Source organism: Salvia splendens, chromosome 16 (genome assembly GCF_004379255.2).
Source record: "Salvia splendens isolate huo1 chromosome 16, SspV2, whole genome shotgun sequence".
NCBI lineage: Eukaryota > Viridiplantae > Streptophyta > Magnoliopsida > Lamiales > Lamiaceae > Salvia > Salvia splendens.
In genome coordinates, this window is record NC_056047.1 from 8,919,956 (window position 1) to 8,941,501 (window position 21,546).

General features: G+C 37.2%; 4 protein-coding genes across 4 annotated transcripts; 3 read left to right on the forward strand and 1 right to left on the reverse strand.

Moving 5' to 3' along the window:
• The first annotated feature begins 658 nt into the window (after window positions 1-658).
• On the forward strand, window positions 659-6,301 carry LOC121770784 (protein NRT1/ PTR FAMILY 4.6-like). Its single transcript, XM_042167556.1, has 5 exons — window positions 659-850; window positions 1,008-1,104; window positions 1,419-1,636; window positions 4,704-5,144; window positions 5,220-6,301. The coding sequence occupies exons 1-5, from the start codon at window positions 848-850 to the stop codon at window positions 6,180-6,182; spliced, it is 1,722 nt and encodes a 573-aa protein (XP_042023490.1). The 5' UTR covers window positions 659-847; the 3' UTR covers window positions 6,183-6,301.
• Window positions 6,302-6,493: 192 nt separating this feature from the next.
• Window positions 6,494-8,376, reverse strand: LOC121771145 (aldehyde oxidase GLOX-like). The gene has a single exon (XM_042167932.1). It carries the CDS (start codon window positions 8,357-8,359, stop codon window positions 6,596-6,598), a length of 1,764 nt encoding a protein of 587 aa, XP_042023866.1. The 5' UTR covers window positions 8,360-8,376; the 3' UTR covers window positions 6,494-6,595.
• A 1,199-nt stretch (window positions 8,377-9,575) lies between these two features.
• LOC121770553 lies at window positions 9,576-14,393 on the forward strand. Its single transcript, XM_042167282.1, has 11 exons — window positions 9,576-9,833; window positions 10,260-10,475; window positions 10,794-10,871; window positions 10,986-11,536; window positions 12,035-12,670; window positions 12,803-12,957; window positions 13,079-13,290; window positions 13,370-13,497; window positions 13,570-13,805; window positions 13,889-13,992; window positions 14,057-14,393. The coding sequence occupies exons 2-11, from the start codon at window positions 10,385-10,387 to the stop codon at window positions 14,119-14,121; spliced, it is 2,256 nt and encodes a 751-aa protein (XP_042023216.1). The 5' UTR covers window positions 9,576-9,833; window positions 10,260-10,384; the 3' UTR covers window positions 14,122-14,393.
• A 3,411-nt stretch (window positions 14,394-17,804) lies between these two features.
• Window positions 17,805-21,523, forward strand: LOC121770554 (serine/threonine-protein kinase PBL34-like). Its single transcript, XM_042167283.1, has 6 exons — window positions 17,805-18,643; window positions 19,408-19,742; window positions 19,837-19,972; window positions 20,173-20,309; window positions 20,392-20,515; window positions 20,788-21,523. The coding sequence occupies exons 1-6, from the start codon at window positions 18,460-18,462 to the stop codon at window positions 21,306-21,308; spliced, it is 1,437 nt and encodes a 478-aa protein (XP_042023217.1). The 5' UTR covers window positions 17,805-18,459; the 3' UTR covers window positions 21,309-21,523.
• Window positions 21,524-21,546: the final 23 nt, after the last annotated feature.

Sequence of the window (21,546 nt, forward strand, 5' to 3'; positions counted from 1 at the left end):
AATTATTTAACAAAATTGGACATAATACTATAATAGTGGTGGAATTAGTAGAGTATATATTGGAAAACCATTATCATTTTTTCCTAAGTTTTTCTATATAGCATGAAAATAGTGACAAACACCGAAAAAATTGGCCTTTCCCACCACTCAACTTAATTATTTGGATAAGACATCATTGTTACTATCTCATTTGAATCACTTTAGAAATTTAGATAGTATTTTTGGGAATAATTATCATTCAAAAAACAACTAGATAAATGAACCCTCAATCAAATGGCCAACAATATGATTGCACAAAATCTTTAAATTTTTATCTTAAACTATTTCATTTTTAAGTTCAAAAGTATCACGAGTTCGATCTCACTGTTATATTATTATGATGTTTAATTCGATTGTGTGAATAAGATTAGTAGCCAGATTACTAGTTACTATATGGAAATAAAATTCATGTTTAAATAGCTGCGGCTTAAAATTTATCCTAGTGACACGTGAGAAAGAGTAAATGATGGGGGGTTTAAATATTTATTGTATAAGAGGTTGTGGACCACCAAAATTACACAAAAGGAATTTGCCATTGTGTGAATACTAGTCCGCAAATTTAAATCTTATTTCATCTCATCACATTATAAAAATGATTTCTAGGAGATATAAATTTGCTTAAAGGGACTTGGGCCATCTTCTTGAGTTGGACCCTTTTTCCCTAATTTCTCCAAAAATCATCTCTCCACCTGATTTCCTTCTCACCTTCTCTCTTATATATATTTACACATATAACTCTCCATATAGAGGATCGATCCTTTCTTCCAACTCTTTCAACTTAGATTGCACAAGCGAAGAGAAATAAGTAATGGTATGAATCCCCCTTTTCTCTCTAAAATGTTTCACTCCAATAAATTAATCCCTTTTTTCATATTTCCTCACTCAGACAAATCTATGCACTGAAAATCATAGTATGATGATTTTCTTCAAATTTTGTCGGAATCTAATGATTAATTGATCATGACCAGGAGGTGGAGAACACGTGGCATGGCTATGTTGATTGGAGAGGAAAACCAGCTGCCAAACACAGACATGGCGGCATGCTTGCTGCCTCCTTCGTTTTGGGTACATCTCTCTCTCTCTCTCTCTCACATACACACATACAAGCACAGAAATACTGTGAAAAGGGGTGGAATTCTCTCATGATCTCAACCAATAAATCGCTTTTTAGCGGTTGTAAAACCTTTTCTTTTATTGAAGCCAAAGATATATAGGAAATTGTGATTTTTTATTGTGACATGTATTTTTCTAGTATATAATTAATCTCCTCATTATTGCATGTTGCTTCATTTTATTTTATTTTATTATTATTTTTTTTTATGTTGCTTCATTTTATTGGGAGTGTTGTTTTTCATTTTTTGAATAAAAAATGTGGGCAGTTGTGGAGGTGTTGGAGAATTTGGCGTTTCTGGCGAATGCGAGCAACTTGGTGTTGTACCTTACGCAATACATGCATTTTACGCCGTCTGGATCGGCAAACGCCGTTACGAATTTTATGGGAACGGCGTTTCTGCTGGCGCTGCTTGGCGGCTTCTTGTCAGATGCCTTCTTCACCACATACCAAATATTTTCAATCAGTGCACTCATCGAATTTCTGGTAATTTTTTTCCTCCTTTATTTTATTTTATTTTATATATTTTGGTATTTTATTGGTATTTTCAATCAGTGCACTCATCGAATTTCTGGTAATTTTTTTCCTCCTTTTTTTATTTTATTATATATTATATATTTTGGTATTTTATTTGGTTTTAAATGCTATATAAATTTAATTTCGTGATGTCACAAAATTTAGCTGTTTAGGAGTTGTCTGTATATCAATTAACGCCCACCGAATCAATATTTGTTGGGAAATGTGAAGAGATTGGATATAGCTTAGTAGGGAGTAGTGTATTTCGAAAATAACTCCAATTCATTAATGTGTATCATTATCATGCCTTGGTGTCAAATTGCAAACGTAGTAAATAGTAGTATAAAATTTAGAATAATGCTATGCGGCCACATTATGGCCGGCCATAAATTAATTAAATAACAAAAAAATTGATTTTTTTTCAAATTTTTGGTTTAATACTACTTGATTTTACTTTTATATATCTTCATTATATATTGCTCAACATGTTAGTGTTGCTCTTTCGTAGTTTTTGCTCAACTTATTACTACTGTCATTTCTTGATTGTTGCTCAACGTATACAGTAATTCGTGATATTAATGTGTTTTACGTAATGGAATTCAAAGATAAGTATCAACTCACAAGTCCATTCACACACATATAAATTTATATCGATAATTCTAATATTTTTATACATGTAAATGGACTAAATTAACTATTTATGGCCAGCCACATTATGGCCATTTAGCATCACTCTAAAATTTATTTATTTTACATAAAAGATTTGTGATTATATTTACGAATTAGTATTGGACTGGTGCTTGCTTTTATATATGAATTAAATTTTAATTCATGAATCTTGTAAATTAAGTAATTTGCAGAACAAATTCTTTGAGGAAAGTTGGAAAATTTGTTGTGACAGCACTTGGCAACTTGCTATGCTTTCTTTTGGTTGCAAGTGATTTTATTGCAATCTTTATTTTCTTTATTCTTTTAATTATATACTTTTGACTAATTTGTTTTTTTTAATTGAAACCGCTTTTTATTTGTTTATTTAAAAAGTCGAAGAACGACCAAAGTTTGTGATCTTTTGTTGTACAAATCGACAATGAAAACTGTTGTGAACATTTATGGTAGCCTACTCAACTACAATTTGCAGACCATAATAAAAAAATTCTACCCAAATTAAAATTTCATAAAATATTGTTCTTTTCCACAAATTAAAATTGTCATAACTTTTCACTTATTTAAATTTTCATAAAATATTGTTCTTTTTCATAAAATATTGATTATTACTATTGAATAGTTGCATGAGTTTCATAAAATTGTGATGAAATATCTCGTTATTTAGTTATGTTTATAGATGGTCTTAGATGATTAGACAAAGAAAGGTTAACTAGTAATCTGTGACCATAACTTTTATGAATTTTAGATTGATATACTTTATTTATTTTTACTTGATTTTACTCTTTGTTGGTTAATCAGTTATAGCACCATGATCATGAAATATTTTGAAATTTATTTAAAGCTAGATGGACGATTTTTCTTTTCAAGTTATATACAGCATTAAGAGAGACCTTCATTTTTTATTTATCTTGAAATTATGTTTGTGCATCATAAAAGTTACCCCTCTTCCTAATAAATTCCTATTAGAAAAGTAATAATCCTTATAAGTGTCGTTTTTCAGAAATCTATTTTTGCAATACGTTTAGAGATGTGAAAGTATACCTTTTAAAATAAAAAGAAAGATAAATAAAAGTGGCTAATGATATAAATATAATATAGGTCTCTAGCATTCATTTATTGCATGCAATGCATTTTTTAGGTACAACTAGGATTAATTGACTCTATCTTTTTCTTATTTTATATTTTAGGTTTGTCACATTAAGACAAAAAAGACAAACTTCATTTTCTCGACCCTTGATTTGAAGTTTGAAAATATTTTGCTTCCCAATATTAACATTTATGAGCCAAAAAACCTAATCTCTTAACCAATGGCCTCTCGCCACTAGTCCCTAATATCTCACATTCCCTATGCACCACGTAATTCAGACATTTTTCTGACTTTGAGAAAATTTGAAAATCACTTTATCATAAATAATGCTAATTACATTCATTAAATGTTTAGAATGCAATTTCTTGATTGGTTCATAATTTTTAAGATAGCGTTTGTAATTTCATGAAAGTGTTTTTGTTCACACGTGGCTCTCATTCAGATGGTTCTTAGCTTACGCCACGTGCACGTTGTTTGGTGACATGTACATGATGTTTATGTATGAATAGTCATAAATACATGTCATGTTGTGTGTAATGTATTTTATAATTTAATTTTAATAATTATGAAATTTATCATGCAAAATTATGTAATGATATTATGTGGCACCTAATAGTATAAGTGATGTGTGATGATAACGACGTGAACATGTCGTCGATACATATTATTTACGTGCTGATAATCACAAGTCAAGTCGTTTGTATACATGAGTAATGATAGTACTTAGTACGATAACAAAATCTATTATATAATTCTTGCTATATTATCTCTATCAAAGAGGGTCAAGATAATCTTTCTTAACTCGATGATCAGCATTTAGTCTACATCACATTTTATATTGACAAAGATTAAAGAAGCATTATTGTGTGTGTACTATCCCATGGTATGTATAATATGTGCTGCTTTTTTCTTTTTTTCTTTATCTCGACAAGAATATGTGCTTACTTTTATATAAAAGCAAAACTCCACTTGTAGTAGTTTAAAATAGGCGTACCGCATATTAAAAATAGTTGCCATTTGAAGCCCAAAAATAATTACCTAAGTACCAGTTGAAATTCAAAAGGTTATAGTGTAGAGATTTTGTTGTATTTGGACCTTTACTTTAGGGACATCCCACTTTATTGTTATGTCTTTCTTAGTTTTATAAGTAGAAATTCGGACAAAATTAGAGTGTGAAGCTAACTAGCCCAATGAATTAATTTGTGCAGTGAAGTTTAAATCTAGTGTTACTTCTATCTTTGATATTGTTGGTATATACCAATGTGACACATTAAATGTGGACAGGGCCTAGTACTACTCACTGTGCAAGCACAATCAAGCTCCTTAAAACCACCAGAATGTGAGGCCGGCAGCCTGGATTCGCCTTGTCGGCAAGTTCACGGTGCTAAGGCTGCAATGCTCTTCTTAGGCCTCTACTTAGTGGCGCTAGGCGTCGGTGGCATCAAGGGCTCGTTACCACCCCACGGGGCAGAGCAGTTCGATGAGAGCACCCCACAGGGAAGGAAGCACAGATCATCCTTTTTCAATTACTTCGTATTTTCTCTGTCGTTTGGTGCCCTCATCGCGGTCACCCTTGTCGTTTGGATCGAAGATAACAAAGGCTGGCAATGGGGGTTCGGAATTTCCACACTCACAATATTGTTGTCTATTCCAATCTTCCTAGCTGGCTCCAAATTTTACAGGAACAAGATCCCTCAAGGAAGCCCTCTCACAACAATTTCCAAGGTAACAAATTTCTTTTTTTTTTTGACAAGTCCATCCATGAATCATGATTATAACTAACTAAACTGTGTGCAACAGGTACTCATAGCCTCCTTGCTCAACACGGGCACGACTAACGCGGTCACAAGCATGGCCGCGAGCCCTTCTCCTACAACACTCCACGACGAAGGGAACAACAAAGTGACAACAGAGTCACCACTAATATTCGACTCTCCATCTCAGAGCCTCAAGTTCCTCAACAGAGCAGTTGAGAACAAGCCAGCTTGCACCATGCTGAAATGCACGGTGCAAGAACTCGAACAAGTGAAGATTGTCCTAAAAGTCCTCCCAATCTTCGGTTGCACGATCATGCTCAACGCCTGCCTCGCCCAACTCTCCACCTTCTCGGTCCAACAAGCCGCCACCATGGACACGAAGATCGGTTCCCTAAAGGTCCCCCCTGCGTCCCTCCCTGTCTTCCCGGTCGTCTTCATCATGATCCTTGCACCCCTCTACGACCACACCATCATCCCATTCGCTCGCAGACTGACCAAGTCTGAGACAGGGATCACCCACTTACAACGAATAGGGGTCGGCCTAATCCTCTCTGTAGTAGCAATGGCCGTGGCTGCACTAGTGGAGATCAAACGCAAGAGAGTAGCGACCTCCTCAGGGCTGCTCGACTCGACCAAACCCCTACCTATAACGTTCTTATGGATCGGGTTCCAGTACCTATTCCTCGGATCAGCCGATCTCTTCACCCTAGCCGGCCTACTAGAGTTCTTCTTCACAGAGGCGCCTCCCGCCATGATATCACTAGTGACCTCCCTCTCTTTCGCATCGCTAGCAGTTGGATACTACCTAAGCTCTGTCATCATGTCGATTGTGAACGATGTGACAGGCGATTCAACCCACAAATCTTGGCTCTCAGGCACCAACATCAATCGTTACCATCTTGAGAGATTCTATTGGCTCTTGTGTGTGCTTAGTGGCTTGAACTTCTTGCACTATCTCTTTTGGGCTACTAGGTACAAATACAGATCCGTAGGATCTAACAAGTAGCATTTTCGAACAAACTCAAATTTTGGTCATTTTGTTTAGAGTATGTAAATATGAATCTAATGACTTGCTTGATGCAGTGAAGGAGATCATTTTACATACTCCACTCAACTTTTTTTTAATGCTTTTGTTAATGTTGCAAATGTTTTCATTTAGCACTTATATGATAATCAGTTTCTTGATCTTGAAACGGAAATTGATTCGGCACATTGTTGAGTTCCTTGTTATTTATGAAATCATTATAAAAAACAACACTTTTGAGTAAATTATTATAAACATTTAAAGGAAAAAAGAGCAGCAAGATGGCAGTGAAATACAACATGAATTTTCTTATCATCTTCCAAGAAATCAGCAGAAACAAAAATATTTCCACTTGAGTCCTCCTAGTTTTACATGGTTACTCATTTCTCACCGGCTCAGCTAATTCTGAGCCAAACGCTATGACAGGGTACGCCCTGGTGCACCACAAACAGCATATAATAACCCGGCGGGGCAACGTTGGCATTTGGCGGCGCGCGCACGGTGAGCTTATAATCGAAGGAAGAGAGCTGTTGTACGTTCTCAATGTACAACACGAGCAGTCTCTGATTCATCGCGAACGAGTGCGTGGTGAAGGAGGGGGCAACCATTGTCACGATGCACCTCGCCACATCCTGAAACAGCCCCAGCCCGAAGCTGATCGCGAATTGCTGACTGTACGATATGACTCCGTCTGCGGGCCCCTCTATCGACAGGATCGAAGGGCGGAGGTGCGAGTACGCCGCGCCGAGATACGGCGGCGCGAACGCCTCGAGGCTCAGCTCCGTGGGGTACTCCACGCCTGTGAAGTTGTACCTAACGTGCGGGTTGCTCCCGCCCACTAACACGCTTCCATCTGGCAGCAAGGTGGCTGCTGAGTGGTACAGCCTCGGGATCGTCGTCGGGTTCAGCACCGTGAATCTTCGGGTCGGGTCTGGCTCGTCGGGTCGGTACATCACCGGATTCAAAACCGGGTCAGACGCGCACTCCCACCCGGCTGAGCCCCGGGCCGCTCCGTTTAGAATGATCACATCTCCGCTAGGGAGAAGCAGCATGTCGGACATGACCCGACCTATCGGCATATCCTCCATCTCCCACTTCGGGTCCGGATCCGTGACCCGGATCCTCCCGCATGATTTTGCCGCCAAATTGAATACACCTCTCATTGCCTTCAAATATGATCCACCCCACGCGCCGCCGCAAACCATCACATCCACCGCCACAGAGTCGTTCCCCCCCGTCAGCTTGAGCGGCAGCATCGCGGAGGATCCGGTAGCCGGATACGACCTCTTCTCGCCGGGAATCGGCGGGAATTCTCTGACGATTCTGTTATTGTTGTAATCTAACGAAACGGAGCGGCGGTTAGCGAAGACGAATAGGTTTCCGTCGGGCAAGAGGTGGAGGAAAGGGTAAAGATTATTCTCTTCCTTGGGATCGGTGGTTTCTTTGAGGAACGGAAACCTAACGGTGGCGTTAACGCCGGTGAATTCATTTTTGGGGAAGAATTCGTAGCTGAAAGCCCTTCTCCCGCCGAGGATGATGATGCGGCCGTCCGGTAAGATTTGATCGGAGGCGTACCATCTCTGGACGGTCAAATTCTGCTTCAGCTCGATCCAATCGCACTGACTGTAGATGCACGGCATGAAGAGGCGGATTTTGTGATCGCCGGCGTGGTATCCGCCGGTTTGAACTAGGGTTCCGTCAGCGTTGACGGCGCCGGAGGAGCACCAGACGTCGGTCTGGACGATGAGCGGGCGGAAGGTGTTGGTGGCGACGTCGTAGAGGAGGGAGTGCGCGGAGCAGTCGACGGGGACGGCCTCGTCGTTTCCGCGGCATTCTCCAGGCGGCAGGGTCAGGTTGGATAGGCCGAAATCGGTGCGATCGAAAATGATGACTTTGTTGTCGTAGAGAAGCTGCATATGCATCGCGGATACGCCGATTGATTGCTGGAGAAGCACCCACTCACCGCCGCCGGGGACGGTGGAGATGGCGGTAGAGTAGTGGGAGATTTGGTGGAGGAGGAGGGAGGTGGGAATGCGGACGGCGGTGGCATTGCGCGGCGGGAAGGAGTAGTTGCGGCGGAGTTGGGATGTTGGGGTGTGGAGAGAGAGGAGGATGAGGAGAGAGAAGAGGGAATGTAGAGAGAGATTCTTGGCCGCCATTGAAGGGGTTTCTTGAGGCTGGTTTCTTGAGTTTGATCACTGGAAATATTGTGGGCGGAATTCATGGTGAATGGAAATCGAAAATTCAAGATTGGCTATATCGTAATCTATTCCTTTTGGAAGGATTTTGTCTATAATCGTTTTATTAATGTGAGTTAATTTCTGAGTTGCGATTCCCTCACTCTGAGAAAATACGTCAAATTCTTCATTAGTGCATATAATAATTGATTCTAATACTATATGAGATCTTTTCTGTTATTATGTTTCATTTAGATATCAAATTTTTTTATTATAATTGATACTGTATACATGATGATGATGTGCATTGAAGTGAAAAATAGCGATAATATCAAGGCATGCATGCATGCAAAAGTAATTCAGTGTGAACATCCAATAATATTTAAGTGATTCAATGCAAAACATGACACCATATAGAGGCATTAAAATCCCATTATATGTTATCCGATGAGTGTGTTATACTAGCATAGGTCTCATTTTCTCTTAATCAAATCATTAGAAAATTGCACATGGAATAATTGATGGGTCCGTTGGTCGATACCCTTAATTTAATAAAAAATATCTTTTATCTTTTTAAGGGATTATTGAGTATTTGTATGATAGAATTTGTGCGGTATATTTTCCTCTTTAACTTGACATTAATGTGGTATATTTCCGTCGCTATATTTGAATTCTATCTATCCCCGATTATCTGTCTCATTTTTCCATTTTGATGCATCTATTATTTACTATTTTTGGTAATGAATCATACATTCCATTAACTTATTTTCCTCACGTTATATTATAAAATACGTAAAAGTGATATCTACATAAATTTTTCAACTCACTTTACTTTCTAAGTAGTCAATTTCATGTTACGGAATGATGGCTTAGTAATTTCAACAATTGTACCACAATGTTATCGAGTTTAATCAACTTTTTTCAATTATTCTTAATTCCTCCCATTATCTGGAATTATTAACCTTTCATCTTTATTTTCTTTGATTAAATTTCAAAAACAAAAAATATCCCCTCTAGCTTAAGAAAACAACATTGTATGCTTAACAGAAATATCATTTTGGATAACAAAAAAGAGAAGTCCTACCTTGTAATCAATAAGTCCTTACTCTCCTTAGAAACGAAAGACACAGAGGAATTTTTGGAAGTATAATAAGAACGACAAATTCTATTTTTAGAAACAATAAAGCTTTCTTTTTTTCCTAAAGAAACGTAAGAATAGCAAACCATTACAAAATTATAGAAATATTTCCCTTTTCAGAAACTAACGAATTTTTTTCCGAAGGAAGAACACTGGAATTGGAGAAAATATTTCCACATTTCAATTTTATTAAAAGAATTAAATAATTAAATTGCAGTGAGCTCCGGCGGTTCACCGTTATCCGGCGAACTTGTGAAAATTCGGTTCATTTATCGAACCGCATCCCCCGCCGTTTACGAAGCGCCAGCTTCCAACGAGGTGAGAATATTCTCGATCACTTTTGATTTTCGCGATCAATTGCATCCTTCAATTCTCTTTGCTGCATGCGACTTAATTTCCTAATTTTAATTATATAAGATGCACTATATCACTTAGTTTGCGGAACCGTTTGGTATCTGATTGTTGAATTTGGTTACTTTCTGCGTGATGTTTGATGCTGCTAATGTAGGTTTTAAAGTGTGGAAATACATTTAGCTCATTGATGATTTAATTTTGTGGAAATTATGTTTTTTTTTTAATTTTATGTATATTGCACCCAGCGCTCTGGCAAGTGAGAATACTGGATGAAATTTCATTTTTACAATGAGAATTTGAAATAGAATGTTGGATTTAAATGTCGAGTTAGATTATTCCTGTGTGTATGTTTTCTTTCGTACAGTTTGTGAATTTGTGTTGGTGTTGCAGTAAGCATTTTGGTGGAGAATTCATCTTTCGCAGCGTTTAATGACCAGAGCTGAATTGTTCTTCAGTAAAAGGATAATGTATTGGGAGATTTAATTGCCAAAGATACATTTCCAGAGAATGGCACCATGGAAGGTCTAAGTGGAAGGGGTTGTTTTCAAATTGATGGTGATATTGATATCCCTGAAGATGATGGATTGATAATCATTGCAGAAGATAGTATGGTCTCTTGCTTGATCTTAATCATTTGAATTAGTCAGTTATTCATAAACTATTAATACATGATTAGCAGTAAAACCTTCTTTAAGCTTAAGTTCTCTGTTTCATCAAGTGAGAAATAAAAGGATATATGAAATTGTTACAAGAGAGAATTAGAAATTTAGAATGTAATGAAAATTTTGAGCTATAGTTACTCTGAATGTTTCTTCATTGACTTTCATTTTCCATATGATGATTTTGTGATGTGCGGTTAGTTATTTCTTGCAAACATTAAAATACTTCTCCATACGGTTTTAACTAATGTTTTGCTTTTCTCAGGAGAATCCCCTGACAATTGGCCAGACGTAGTGGATATACATTCCTACCACACTTTAGATCGTAACTTTGTTCTTGCTGGTATCTGTTCAATTTTTAATCCCTTATAAGTTACTGTATAACATATTTCTAGTTTTCTCAGTTACGTTCAATATGTTGGTTTTGATTATAAACATTTGTCCATGTCCTCGGAAGGTGAACAGGTCCGATTATTAATATGTTTGTCTCCAAATAAGTGTGGTTCAGACACTTTTAGGCCTTCAGAGAATGTGGTTGGACAAAGGTCCTTAAGAGAAAATGAAAAGTTTGTAGGAGGTACGAATTCAGTTTCGCATTCACAATATGCAAGCACTGACAAACAGAAAGATAAAAATGGTGAAGCTAGAGAGAATCCTCATTCACAAAAGAATGCCTCAACTGGTGAATCCATCCCTGAAAATGATGATCAGAGGAAACACACTGATCAGTTGTTACAAAGATTTAAAGATTCTCATTTTTTTGCTCGAATTGCGGAGTCGAATGAACCACTGTGGTCTGAAAGGAGTGCACAAGAAGCATGTTTCAAGTTAATGGAGACTTGTAAAGAAAAGTTGATAGGAGATTCTTCAGATACTGCACAGACTCTGAAGAACAAGAATCCTACTACGAGTGTTGTGATTGACAGAGGAGAATTGCATTCCCCCACATCTGGGGGAGCTGCCCGGGGTGCTGCCAAGTGTTGCTCCCTTCCAAATGGAGAGATAGTGGTATGTTTTTCAGAACATGAAAAAATGTTTATAGTTTTTTGTCTTCTATTTTTTATTTTGTATGCCCGGAAGGTTATAAGTTGCCATTGTTATTTCGTGTTTTAGAGGGGTGCAGAAATATTACATGTTTCGTAGTTTTGACCATGCGAATTTGCAACCACAATACTATGGACTAACCATTTCTAATGGTTAGCCTTCTCATTAAGGAAATGTATGAAATAGCAGATACATTACGTCTTCTTTGGTTTACTAGATAAACAATATTGTGGTGTTTTAGGATTAATCTAAATGTAAAATGAAGTACAAAGAAGACATTGTGGCGTCTAACTAGAAACTGTGAGAATGTGTATACCTTTGTGTAGCATCTGTATACTTTCTGCTAGTCATGTCTTATATATGTTATGGTTTGTTATGAATTCATCCTTTTTTTTTTCTAAAATACTTTTCCTTAAGTTCTATCGTTGACTATTTTCTGTTTTCGTGTTTGGAAGGATGCAGGTGATTTTACAGGTAAAGGTTGGGGTTGAGTGTATGTCGGATCCAGTCATCGAAATACTTCAGCTAGACAAATATCATGAAAGAAAATCATTTTTTGAGTCTCAGAAAGTTCAACCTTCTTTTAATAAAGATGCTTATAAAGAATTGCTAAATTGGTTGCTTCCTGTGAATAATGCTCGTCGATCTTCTGCTCGTCCTTTATCTCCCGAGTCGAATTCCAGTCCCTGCCCAAGTATGCGGACCTCAACCTCAAAACGCTCAGTGTCTGTATCTTCTGCCTCCGAGCTTTTTTCTTTTGGTCATGCTAGGAGTTATTCTATGTCCTCACTTCAGCTAAATAAGGGACTAGCAGAAGCTGCGACGAAAACCAGTGCTAGATCAAGCTCTGTCCAAGAAGATCAGTATCAGTATTCATTTAGGAGTTTTAACGATATTGGGAATAGTGGACATGAAAAGCTACTATCTTTCCGTGGTGTGCCATTAGTGCCTGAAAGATTTTCCATTCAGTGTGGCCTGGAAGGGCTTTTTACTCCTGGAAGAAGGTGGAGGAGGAAATTTGACTTGATACAGCCGCTGGAAATTCATTCCTTTTGTGTTGATTGTAACACAAATGATCTTCTTTGTGTTAATGTAAAGGTCTGAAACCTTTCGTCCTCCATTCTTCACTCTCTCTTCATATCCCTCATTGCGTCTAGTTAGTTTAGTGGTGATGAGTTTGATCTCTTGCGGATTGAATTGAATGCAATGATATCTAAAATGTTTTTGTAGAATGTTTCTCCTGCATATGCCCCAGATGTAGTGGTGTACATAGATTCCATAATGGTGGTTTTCCATAAGGTGCAAAGTAGCGGACCTCCATTACCTTTACCGGTTACATGCACGGAATCTGGGAATGACTACAGTTTACCGAATTTAGCACTAAGGTTTTTGTCTGCTTCACATCTGGAATTTAAGTTCTTGCATCTAGTGGATGAGAAAATTTACTCTCGGCGCTTGATGTCAAATTTAATAATGTCGTCGTCTTTTTATATGAATTTTTGGCAGGAGAGGTGAAGAGCACTCTTTTATTCTCAAACCAGTAACAACGTTATGGAAGGATCCCAAAGTTCAGACCTATAGTAATTTGAGACGGCGTCGCACATCAACTCGAGCTGCTAAATCATGTCCACTCCCCTTCTTCAATACTGAGTGGAAACATAGCGAAGCACCTGCTGTTGAATATGCAGTTCTTGTATCATGTCGATGCAACTATACTGGTATAAAGCCTCAAACTCTGTAATCAGATTACATGGTGAAATGTAAGTCTTTCCTAACAGTATTTTCCCATATTTGTAGATTCAAAGCTGTTCTTTCGGCATCCAGTCAACTGGAAGCCTCATTTTGCAAGAGATCTCTTGATCTCTGTTGCATCTGATAAGTCGAGACGAACAGTTGCATCTCATGGAACTCATCTACCAGTTCAGGTATGCATGGATTGTAGCATTTTCCCTCTGTTATAAAACCACAAACTTCATATCAAGTGGCTCAAATTTCAGGCTGTATCTGTTCAAGCATCGAATATGACGCCTGATGATCTGACATTGACAATTATGACTCCAGCACCAACACCATCAAAATCACATTTGAGTTCATTTCCAAATCAGGTTAAGGTCACAAAAGATGGACCACAAGCATATTCTACTAGCAACCAACTTGCGCCCATATTTGATGTGACTCCGAGCAGTGATCTGAGCTGCACGCACTTGTGTATGCAGACTAGAGTTCCACTAGGGTACGTCACATTATACTTTCTAACTTTATGATCCTGTTTTCACTTCATTGAAAACGCCTTTAGAGTTGTTTAACCTGTGCCAGATGCGTTCCTTCTCAATCCACCGTGGCCATCAATCTTGAATTACTCCCTATGACAAATGGAATAATAACTCTTGATTGCCTACAAATCGGCGTTAAGGAGAAAGGTAGTGACTTCTGAATCATGTTTTCCATTTGCTTTATGATTAAGCTTTCATTTGTGTACGACAGGCTGTGCATATAAGCCAAAGCACGCGTTGAAGATTGCCGCAGCTTCATCCACTCCTCTGTTATAACGTAAGATTAACTAAGTTTGTTTGTGCTGCTATTGTGGTGGTCGTCTCTTAATTGTGATCTCGACTCAATGTACGAGCTGATTAGTACTAGCAAAACCCTTTTCTTCAGTCGAGTGGTTTAGATAGTATCGAGTGACACTTGGTATGAATGTTTTAGATCTAAGTCAGCGTGTGCTCTAAAAGTTCCAACATTTCTTTCAATATTAACGTAGTCACAATGTGTAACTTTGATGAGATGCAAATGGAATGAGAAATTCACTAACATTTCAAATTTTTTCCATCCATGATAAATCAGTGATTATGTTTTGAAATTTATCAAGGAGGATAGCAATCTGCAACAAGGTCAGATTAATCCTTATAATTGGGGGAATGATTTGCAATATTTCAATTAGAGCTCAAGATGATGAAGAGATTTGTGACATCTCCACCTTAGATATAGTTTGAGCAACTTTGGCAACATGATTTATATCGTGCGATTACTAAATTCATTTTATGAGGGATTATGCGATCAAATCTCCAACAAATTTCTACATGGAAACACAACTTACTTATGCATCACTCAAAGTCCAACCTCATTTAGTTAGGTGAATCAACAACTGCAGCTCTGACATTTTTGGCAACATTATGCTCAATCAAAAATTATTGTCCATGCAAATGAGTATCTATCAATCATGAAAAGTAAACGCTTCTTCGGTATATAATCTAAATTAAAGTCGAATTATCAACAAGGGTTACTTTGTTAAATAGTAGTACAACAATAAACTTGCACAGTTTTTTGCAATATAAGATGTTTTACTAAGTTAGCAGTACAAGCTAATTTTTATATTTACTAGTATCATATTTATCGTTGGGTGAGTGACGAAACAGAAATGACTAATCATGAACTGAATTTTTGTTAGTCTGCTAATTGTTGTGATGGTACAATTTTGGGGAAAAGAGGATTATTGAGTCACAATAGTCAAATTGAGGAAGCAGTTGAGAGGCATTGCGTAGTGATTTGGTCCACTAATCTTTTTGTATTGAGACAATTCAAGTCACTAATCTTTTTGTATTGAGACAATTCAAGTCTTCCGTTTCGAACTAGTTTTCAATTAAAGTGGTTAACTGTGAAATTGCATCACACAAGAAGCTACTCCGTAGTTCACTTGCATAAAATAACAGTACTTTTAGTTTTACTCATTTTTCGATTTATAATAGTATGATTTTTAATCTTGGCATAGTATGAAATTTGCATGTCAATTATTACACGAGTTTATTCCTATTAATCGGTCGATCGAAGTCTGCTTGAACTTCGATTAAGGTTAGACAATGTCAAATTGTAAAACCAAAAATTAAAGTAAAAGTGGTGTATATATATTTATATACTATGTAAAACCAGTGTTATAATTCCTTTGAGACTGAAAATGAAGGGAAAGAGGAAGCCAAATTGGGGTTAACATTATCAACTTTTTTGTATAATTAAAGTGGGATGTGGACTATCCAATTATGAGATTTGGAACTCATATAATTAATTACATGAAAATAAATTCTTATCTCTTAACTAAAGAAATTAGAAGATCGTAAATTATATCAACAAAATAAAGTAGAATATAATCAAAGGATAGAGTTGTCTAATCATTAGTTTATCAAAATAAACAACAAATTCAACTCACTACACATCAGCCAGACATTCATCAAATAATTAATTCAGGATGCATGTATGTTGTGATATGTTTAATAGAGTATAGATTTGTGTATGGATAATAGTATTTAACTAGCAGAGACAATCGCATAATTTAACTAATCCTATCTGAAACTATGATTTAGCCAAGGAGAATAAGACCGTATGACTCTTTTTTTTAAGGAAGTACTCCCTCCGTTCCATGTTAATAGAGTCATTTTTCTATTTTGGGAAGTTCCAAGTTAATTGAGTCATTTCTATTTTTAGCAAAAGTAATTCTTTTTTTACTTTATTCTATCTTCATCTCTCTTACTTTACTCTCTCTTACTTTTTTCACCATCCATTTAACACACTATTCTTAAACTCCGTGCCGAAAAGAAATGCATCTATTAACAAGGAACGGTGGGAGTAATAATATAAAATTAAATGAAAAAGAATTTGCATAAATAAATGGAGCCAATAAAATCCAGGCGCACTCACGCGCGTGGGGCAGCCAATTCCTAAACGGATTACACGTCACCCATATAGTGGGTCCCACCTCTAATTCTCTCACATGCCCTTCAACTCCACTTCCCCCACTCCGTGAAAACCGACCGCTCGCCCCCGAAGTGTTTACCTTTCCAATTTTGCCCTTCACTTTTTCCCAACTCTTTTGTTTGGTTGGAGAGAAAAAGTATACGAGTTATAAATGATTTTTTTCTTTCTATTTTCATTGTCGAAATGAATTTGAGTTAATTAATTTAGTAGTACTACGAGTTTAACATACCAAAACGGTCACTTTTTATAATTGATTTTCTAACGTTTTTGGTACGTACCTAACTAAAATCTGAATAAATACTTACTTAAATACTAAGAGACTTCAATTTTCTTTTATGAGATATACAGTATGAATTCTTTACATGAAAATGTTATTTTCTCACTTCAAATTTAATTATAAATAGAGAAATGTAATTTCACCCATCCATATATAAAAGTTTTGCTCTGTCCCTAAACTATTAAAGAATAGCAATTGAGTGTGAATATGCAAATTTTCCGTAACATTCATGGACTACTAATTACTCCCAAACAAACTCCATAAAATCCATAGTGTACAACGATAAAAATCATCAACCAATAAAAAGGATGAAAAACTACCATGATAAGTAAAGATGATAGGTATTGTAATTGTGAAAGAAAAAAAACCAGGCATAGTAATAATAAAATGAAAGACATAATAATAAAGTATGACTTCCCGTTATCTAACCAATTTTGTTTAAATAGAGAGAATTATATAGAATACATAAATGTATCATGTATGTGCCCAATATTAGTACTATCCATAACTATTCCTCCTACTCCACTATTATCATGATATAATTGACAACATCGATACTTTAAGATGATATTATCACTATTATTTTTGTCCAATAATCTCTTTGGATAATCAAGTGAGAGGCTTGACATATTTCAAGGTATTTAAATACTACTTATGAACTAAAGTAGTACATGCACATCACTGTATTTGACGGAATTAAAAACATAGGACAGATTTAATCCCACCGTTTTCCATATTCCTCCCAAAAACCAAATAAGAAAAAAATTAAAAAAAGACAAAACACGTTACTATTTCTTTCGTTTAGACAGCCCGAGGGCAATTCCGGTATTAAAAGTTGCTGCCCGTATTCTCCGGGCAGGCTGGATTTGCTTTATTTAGTCTTAGATTCTATACAAAAAGCAACAAACCTATTATTCACACATTTTTCTGCAATATATTTTTCCTTTCTGTTTCATAACATTATTATTATTATTATTATTATTATTATTATTATTATTATTATTATTATTATTATTATTATTATTATTATTATTATTATTATTATATCACACATCGCACAACCAAACAAGTCAAGACATGCACTAATTTTAATTGTGAATGATAACTACTATAACATATACTCCATTAAAAAAAAAAAAAAAAAAAAAAAAAAAAAAAAAACATATACTCCATTAAAGTTACATTTCTATATTTTTCCTTGTTACAGCAATCGAAATCGGAGCTGTCAAATTTTGTGTTTGGAATGCCCTTTTAGAAGAGGAGACATTTCTGGGGTGGTGCCACTGTTTCATTTTTATATACGGAGTACTCGTTTTCTTTATTTTTCTTTTTCCAACTGAGATTATAATCACTACTGCTATTATTTTTACTACTATTTCAATTCGATTCCAGCTTTGCTTGTTGCATAGTGCAAACTTCTCTTTTTCATGTATGTGATCTGCAATCACTGAGCTCTTCGTACCCCTTCCCTCTGTGGGATTTTCAGCTCATATTTTCAACTGGTTTTATCCAATTATCCGATTTTTTTGTTGTGGGTTTGAATTTGATAGGGAAAATTGTTTCTTGGAGGTGGGAGGAATATTATTGTAATCTTTTGTGGTGTTTGGCTCGAGCTGATTTTTGAGCTTTTTTTGTCCCCAAATTTCTACTACTGTTTCTTTTGGGGGATTTTAAAACGAGGAAGAAATTCTTAATTGGAGATTTGGGTTTCTTCAAAAGAGGTCTTTGACTTATTTTCTGAGATGCCTATGAGTTGTTTGCGGTGATTCTGTGGTATTTGGATGATTTTGGAGTAGTGCTTAAGGAGGAGTTGGGAAATTTGGGAAATCTTGGAAGCTTTTGATGATTTTTGCTTCTGTGGAAGATGGGATTAGCTGATGATAGCATAAAGGTTGAATCTTTGGGTGTTGAGAACTCAAAGGGAAGGAAGAAGGGAGGTGATGATGCTGTGAAGGAGACTGGTTGTTGGATTAAATTGAGGTTTATTGGCAGCTGTATTTCTTCAAGATCTAAAGTTGATAACTCTCTTAGTGGCATCAGCACGCATGGTAAAAAAATTCCCCCTTCTCTATTGATATAAGTAGTTATAATCTGGTTGTTATTTAGTCCAATTTTAACTTTTTTGTTTCATATCTGTTTAGTTGATTTTGTGCTCCAGAGTTGTTTCTTTGTGATGGGATTGTTTGTGATCACAATAATGTGTTTGGAGGGGATTTTTTTGGTCGATCATTATTAGGTAGATTTTTGTTTTTGGTACTTTGATGTGAATCCTTTTTGTGGGGAATTAAGGAGGTGGGAGTAGGAAGAGATTCTGTTAGCAACAATTTAGGTGGAGTGAGGGAGGGAGCATGTATAATGTATGTTGAATTTTTTAGTGGAATAAGTGGATTTGTTTGAAGAATTGTGTTCATATGAGGAGTTTTAGGGATCTTTGGTTGCCTTTATTGGAACGTTAGTTTGGCCGATTTTGTAAATGAATGATATACGGAAAATACGAGTTTTGAGATTGACTTGAGGATTCATTGTTTATATTCAAATACATCTATGGAAAGGGCAGACTCTATGGATTCACACATGCGCGCGCGTGTGTATAGAAATCGGTCCAAATATGCAGCAGTTGTTCGTGAATGCAGAATGCTTTTATCATGTTCTTCTATTACTGTTCTGTTTAAATAAATATGGGATCTTGCTATATATGGTAAATCTAAATGATCAATCGTAAGAGTACCATTTTAGGCTTTATTTTGGAGATGCTGTTTGTCATCTATTATAGTATTCCATTAATCATTTTTTCATCTGCCAATTTGATCAGAAAGTAAATCAACGAATGGGACAAGTGTAGATAAGCCGGTTGCCCCGGTAATCCCATCCACCACCACTAGCAATGCCGAGAGCAATTCTTCAAGCAGCAAACTTGAAGAAGAACTCAAAGTTTCCTCCCGTCTGCGCAAGTTCACGTTTATTGACCTTAAATTGGCAACTAGGAATTTCAGACCAGAATCTCTCCTTGGTGAGGGGGGCTTTGGTTGCGTATTTAAGGGGTGGATCGAAGAGAATGGCACAGCTCCAGTTAAACCTGGGACGGGACTAACAGTCGCTGTCAAAACCCTGAATCACGACGGACTTCAGGGTCACAAAGAATGGCTGGTTGATACTTTCCCAATTTTATATTTTCATTGAGTGCTCATGCTGTTTGTTGTATATGTATCTGAAGATTCTGACTTGCTATTTTGTTTGGCAGGCTGAAGTGAACTTTTTAGGCGATCTCATTCATCCTAATTTGGTTAAATTAATAGGCTACTGTATTGAAGATGATCAGAGGCTGCTCGTCTACGAGTTCATGCCCAGAGGAAGCTTGGAGAACCACCTATTCAGAAGTATGCGCATGGCCGTCTTTTGGTGTTTTTCGTTACTTCTTTATATGCACGTTTATATATCTCATCTATTTCTTGCTTGTTGGAGACATTCTTGGTGTTTTATTCAAGTCAGACTTTCGAGTAATTGATATATTTCCCTAATAGTTTTATTATTCGATATCTGTTCTAATAGCATCGTATCCGACCATTGTTAATTCCAGGGTCGCTGCCACTTCCGTGGTCTATCAGGATGAAAATAGCTCTAGGAGCTGCTAAGGGGCTCGCTTTTCTCCACGAGGAGGCAGAAAGACCTGTGATATATCGCGATTTCAAGACATCTAACATCTTGCTAGATGCTGCAAGTACTTTAACCTTTGGTCTATGTATATAATTGCTAGATCTCGAGTTTTTTGTTTGACGGCCCTATTGCATTCTTTCAGGAATACAACTCCAAACTCTCCGATTTTGGACTTGCTAAAGATGCTCCCGACGAAGGAAAAACTCACGTGTCTACACGTGTGATGGGAACTTACGGTTATGCAGCCCCTGAATACGTCATGACAGGTAAGAGAAACTTCATTTCTCATTCGAGCCATCAAGTATAGATCGTTTATATTTTCTCGATCAAGCACGATTCTTTGTGGTCGTGTCGAGGTGTTGAACTTCATACAATATCTTTACTGCTATTAGGTCAATCTATTACATATTTTGATGGATCGAACAATTTTGAGCTTGTTCGATCTTGTAATTATAATTACCGAACTCTATGTGTTTTCGATCTAATCTATCACCCAAAATGAAACCGTAAACCCTACATCGTCACCGATTCAATGCAGGGCATCTTACGTCAAAAAGCGACGTATACAGCTTCGGCGTCGTCCTACTCGAAGTGGTCACGGGTCGGAGATCAATGGACAAGAACCGGCCGAACGGGGAGCATAATCTTGTGGAATGGGCTCGTCCGCATCTAGGCGACCGGAAACGCTTCTATCGTTTGATAGATCCCCGCCTCGAAGGCCACTTCTCCATCAAAGGCGCCCAAAAGGCCGCCCAGCTGGCTGCCCGGTGCCTCAGCCGTGACCCCAAAGCCCGGCCTCTGATGAGCGAGGTCGTCGACGCCTTGAAGCCTCTCCCGAACCTCAAGGACATGGCGAGCTCGTCGTACTACTTCCAGACGATGCAGGCTGACCGGGTCAGCGCCAGCCCGAACGGGAAGAACGGGCTGAGAACGCACGGGTCGTTCTCAAGAAACGGGCAGCAGCCTCACCCGAGAAGCCTCTCGATAGCGAACGGGTCCCACGCCTCGCCGTACCACCAGTTTGCTCATAACTCGCCGAAACCAAACGGTAAACAATAGCTAGTTTGTGTTGTTGATGGTGAAAAGAAAAGGAATTTGTGTTGTGGTAAGAAGAAAAAACGAGATTTTTAGTGTTGTAGATAGTGTCTCGTGCAAGTTGGGGCTTCAACCAATTCTTCGCCCTTCAATTCATACACTACCAAATGTTTTTGATTGATTTTCTAATTCATTTTCCATCTCATTCTTTGTTGGATTGGGATGATTTCTTGTCTAAATATGACAACTTCTATATCGAATG

Excerpts from the sequence above, each read along its gene's own strand:
- LOC121770784 (XM_042167556.1), top strand. Across the intron at positions 1,105-1,418 it reads TGCTGCCTCCTTCGTTTTGG|TTGTGGAGGTGTTGGAGAAT; the intron begins GTACATCTCTCT and ends AAATGTGGGCAG. Across the intron at positions 5,145-5,219 it reads CTCTCACAACAATTTCCAAG|GTACTCATAGCCTCCTTGCT; the intron begins GTAACAAATTTC and ends TGTGTGCAACAG.
- LOC121771145 (XM_042167932.1), bottom strand. The coding sequence starts at position 8,359 with ATGGCGGCCAAGAATCTCTCTCTACATTCCCTCTTCTCTCTCCTCATC.
- LOC121770553 (XM_042167282.1), top strand. The coding sequence starts at position 10,385 with ATGGAAGGTCTAAGTGGAAGGGGTTGTTTTCAAATTGATGGTGATATT. Across the intron at positions 13,291-13,369 it reads ATGTCGATGCAACTATACTG|ATTCAAAGCTGTTCTTTCGG; the intron begins GTATAAAGCCTC and ends CCATATTTGTAG. Across the intron at positions 13,498-13,569 it reads GAACTCATCTACCAGTTCAG|GCTGTATCTGTTCAAGCATC; the intron begins GTATGCATGGAT and ends CTCAAATTTCAG.
- LOC121770554 (XM_042167283.1), top strand. The coding sequence starts at position 18,460 with ATGGGATTAGCTGATGATAGCATAAAGGTTGAATCTTTGGGTGTTGAG. Across the intron at positions 19,973-20,172 it reads GGAGAACCACCTATTCAGAA|GGTCGCTGCCACTTCCGTGG; the intron begins GTATGCGCATGG and ends TGTTAATTCCAG. Across the intron at positions 20,310-20,391 it reads CTAACATCTTGCTAGATGCT|GAATACAACTCCAAACTCTC; the intron begins GCAAGTACTTTA and ends GCATTCTTTCAG.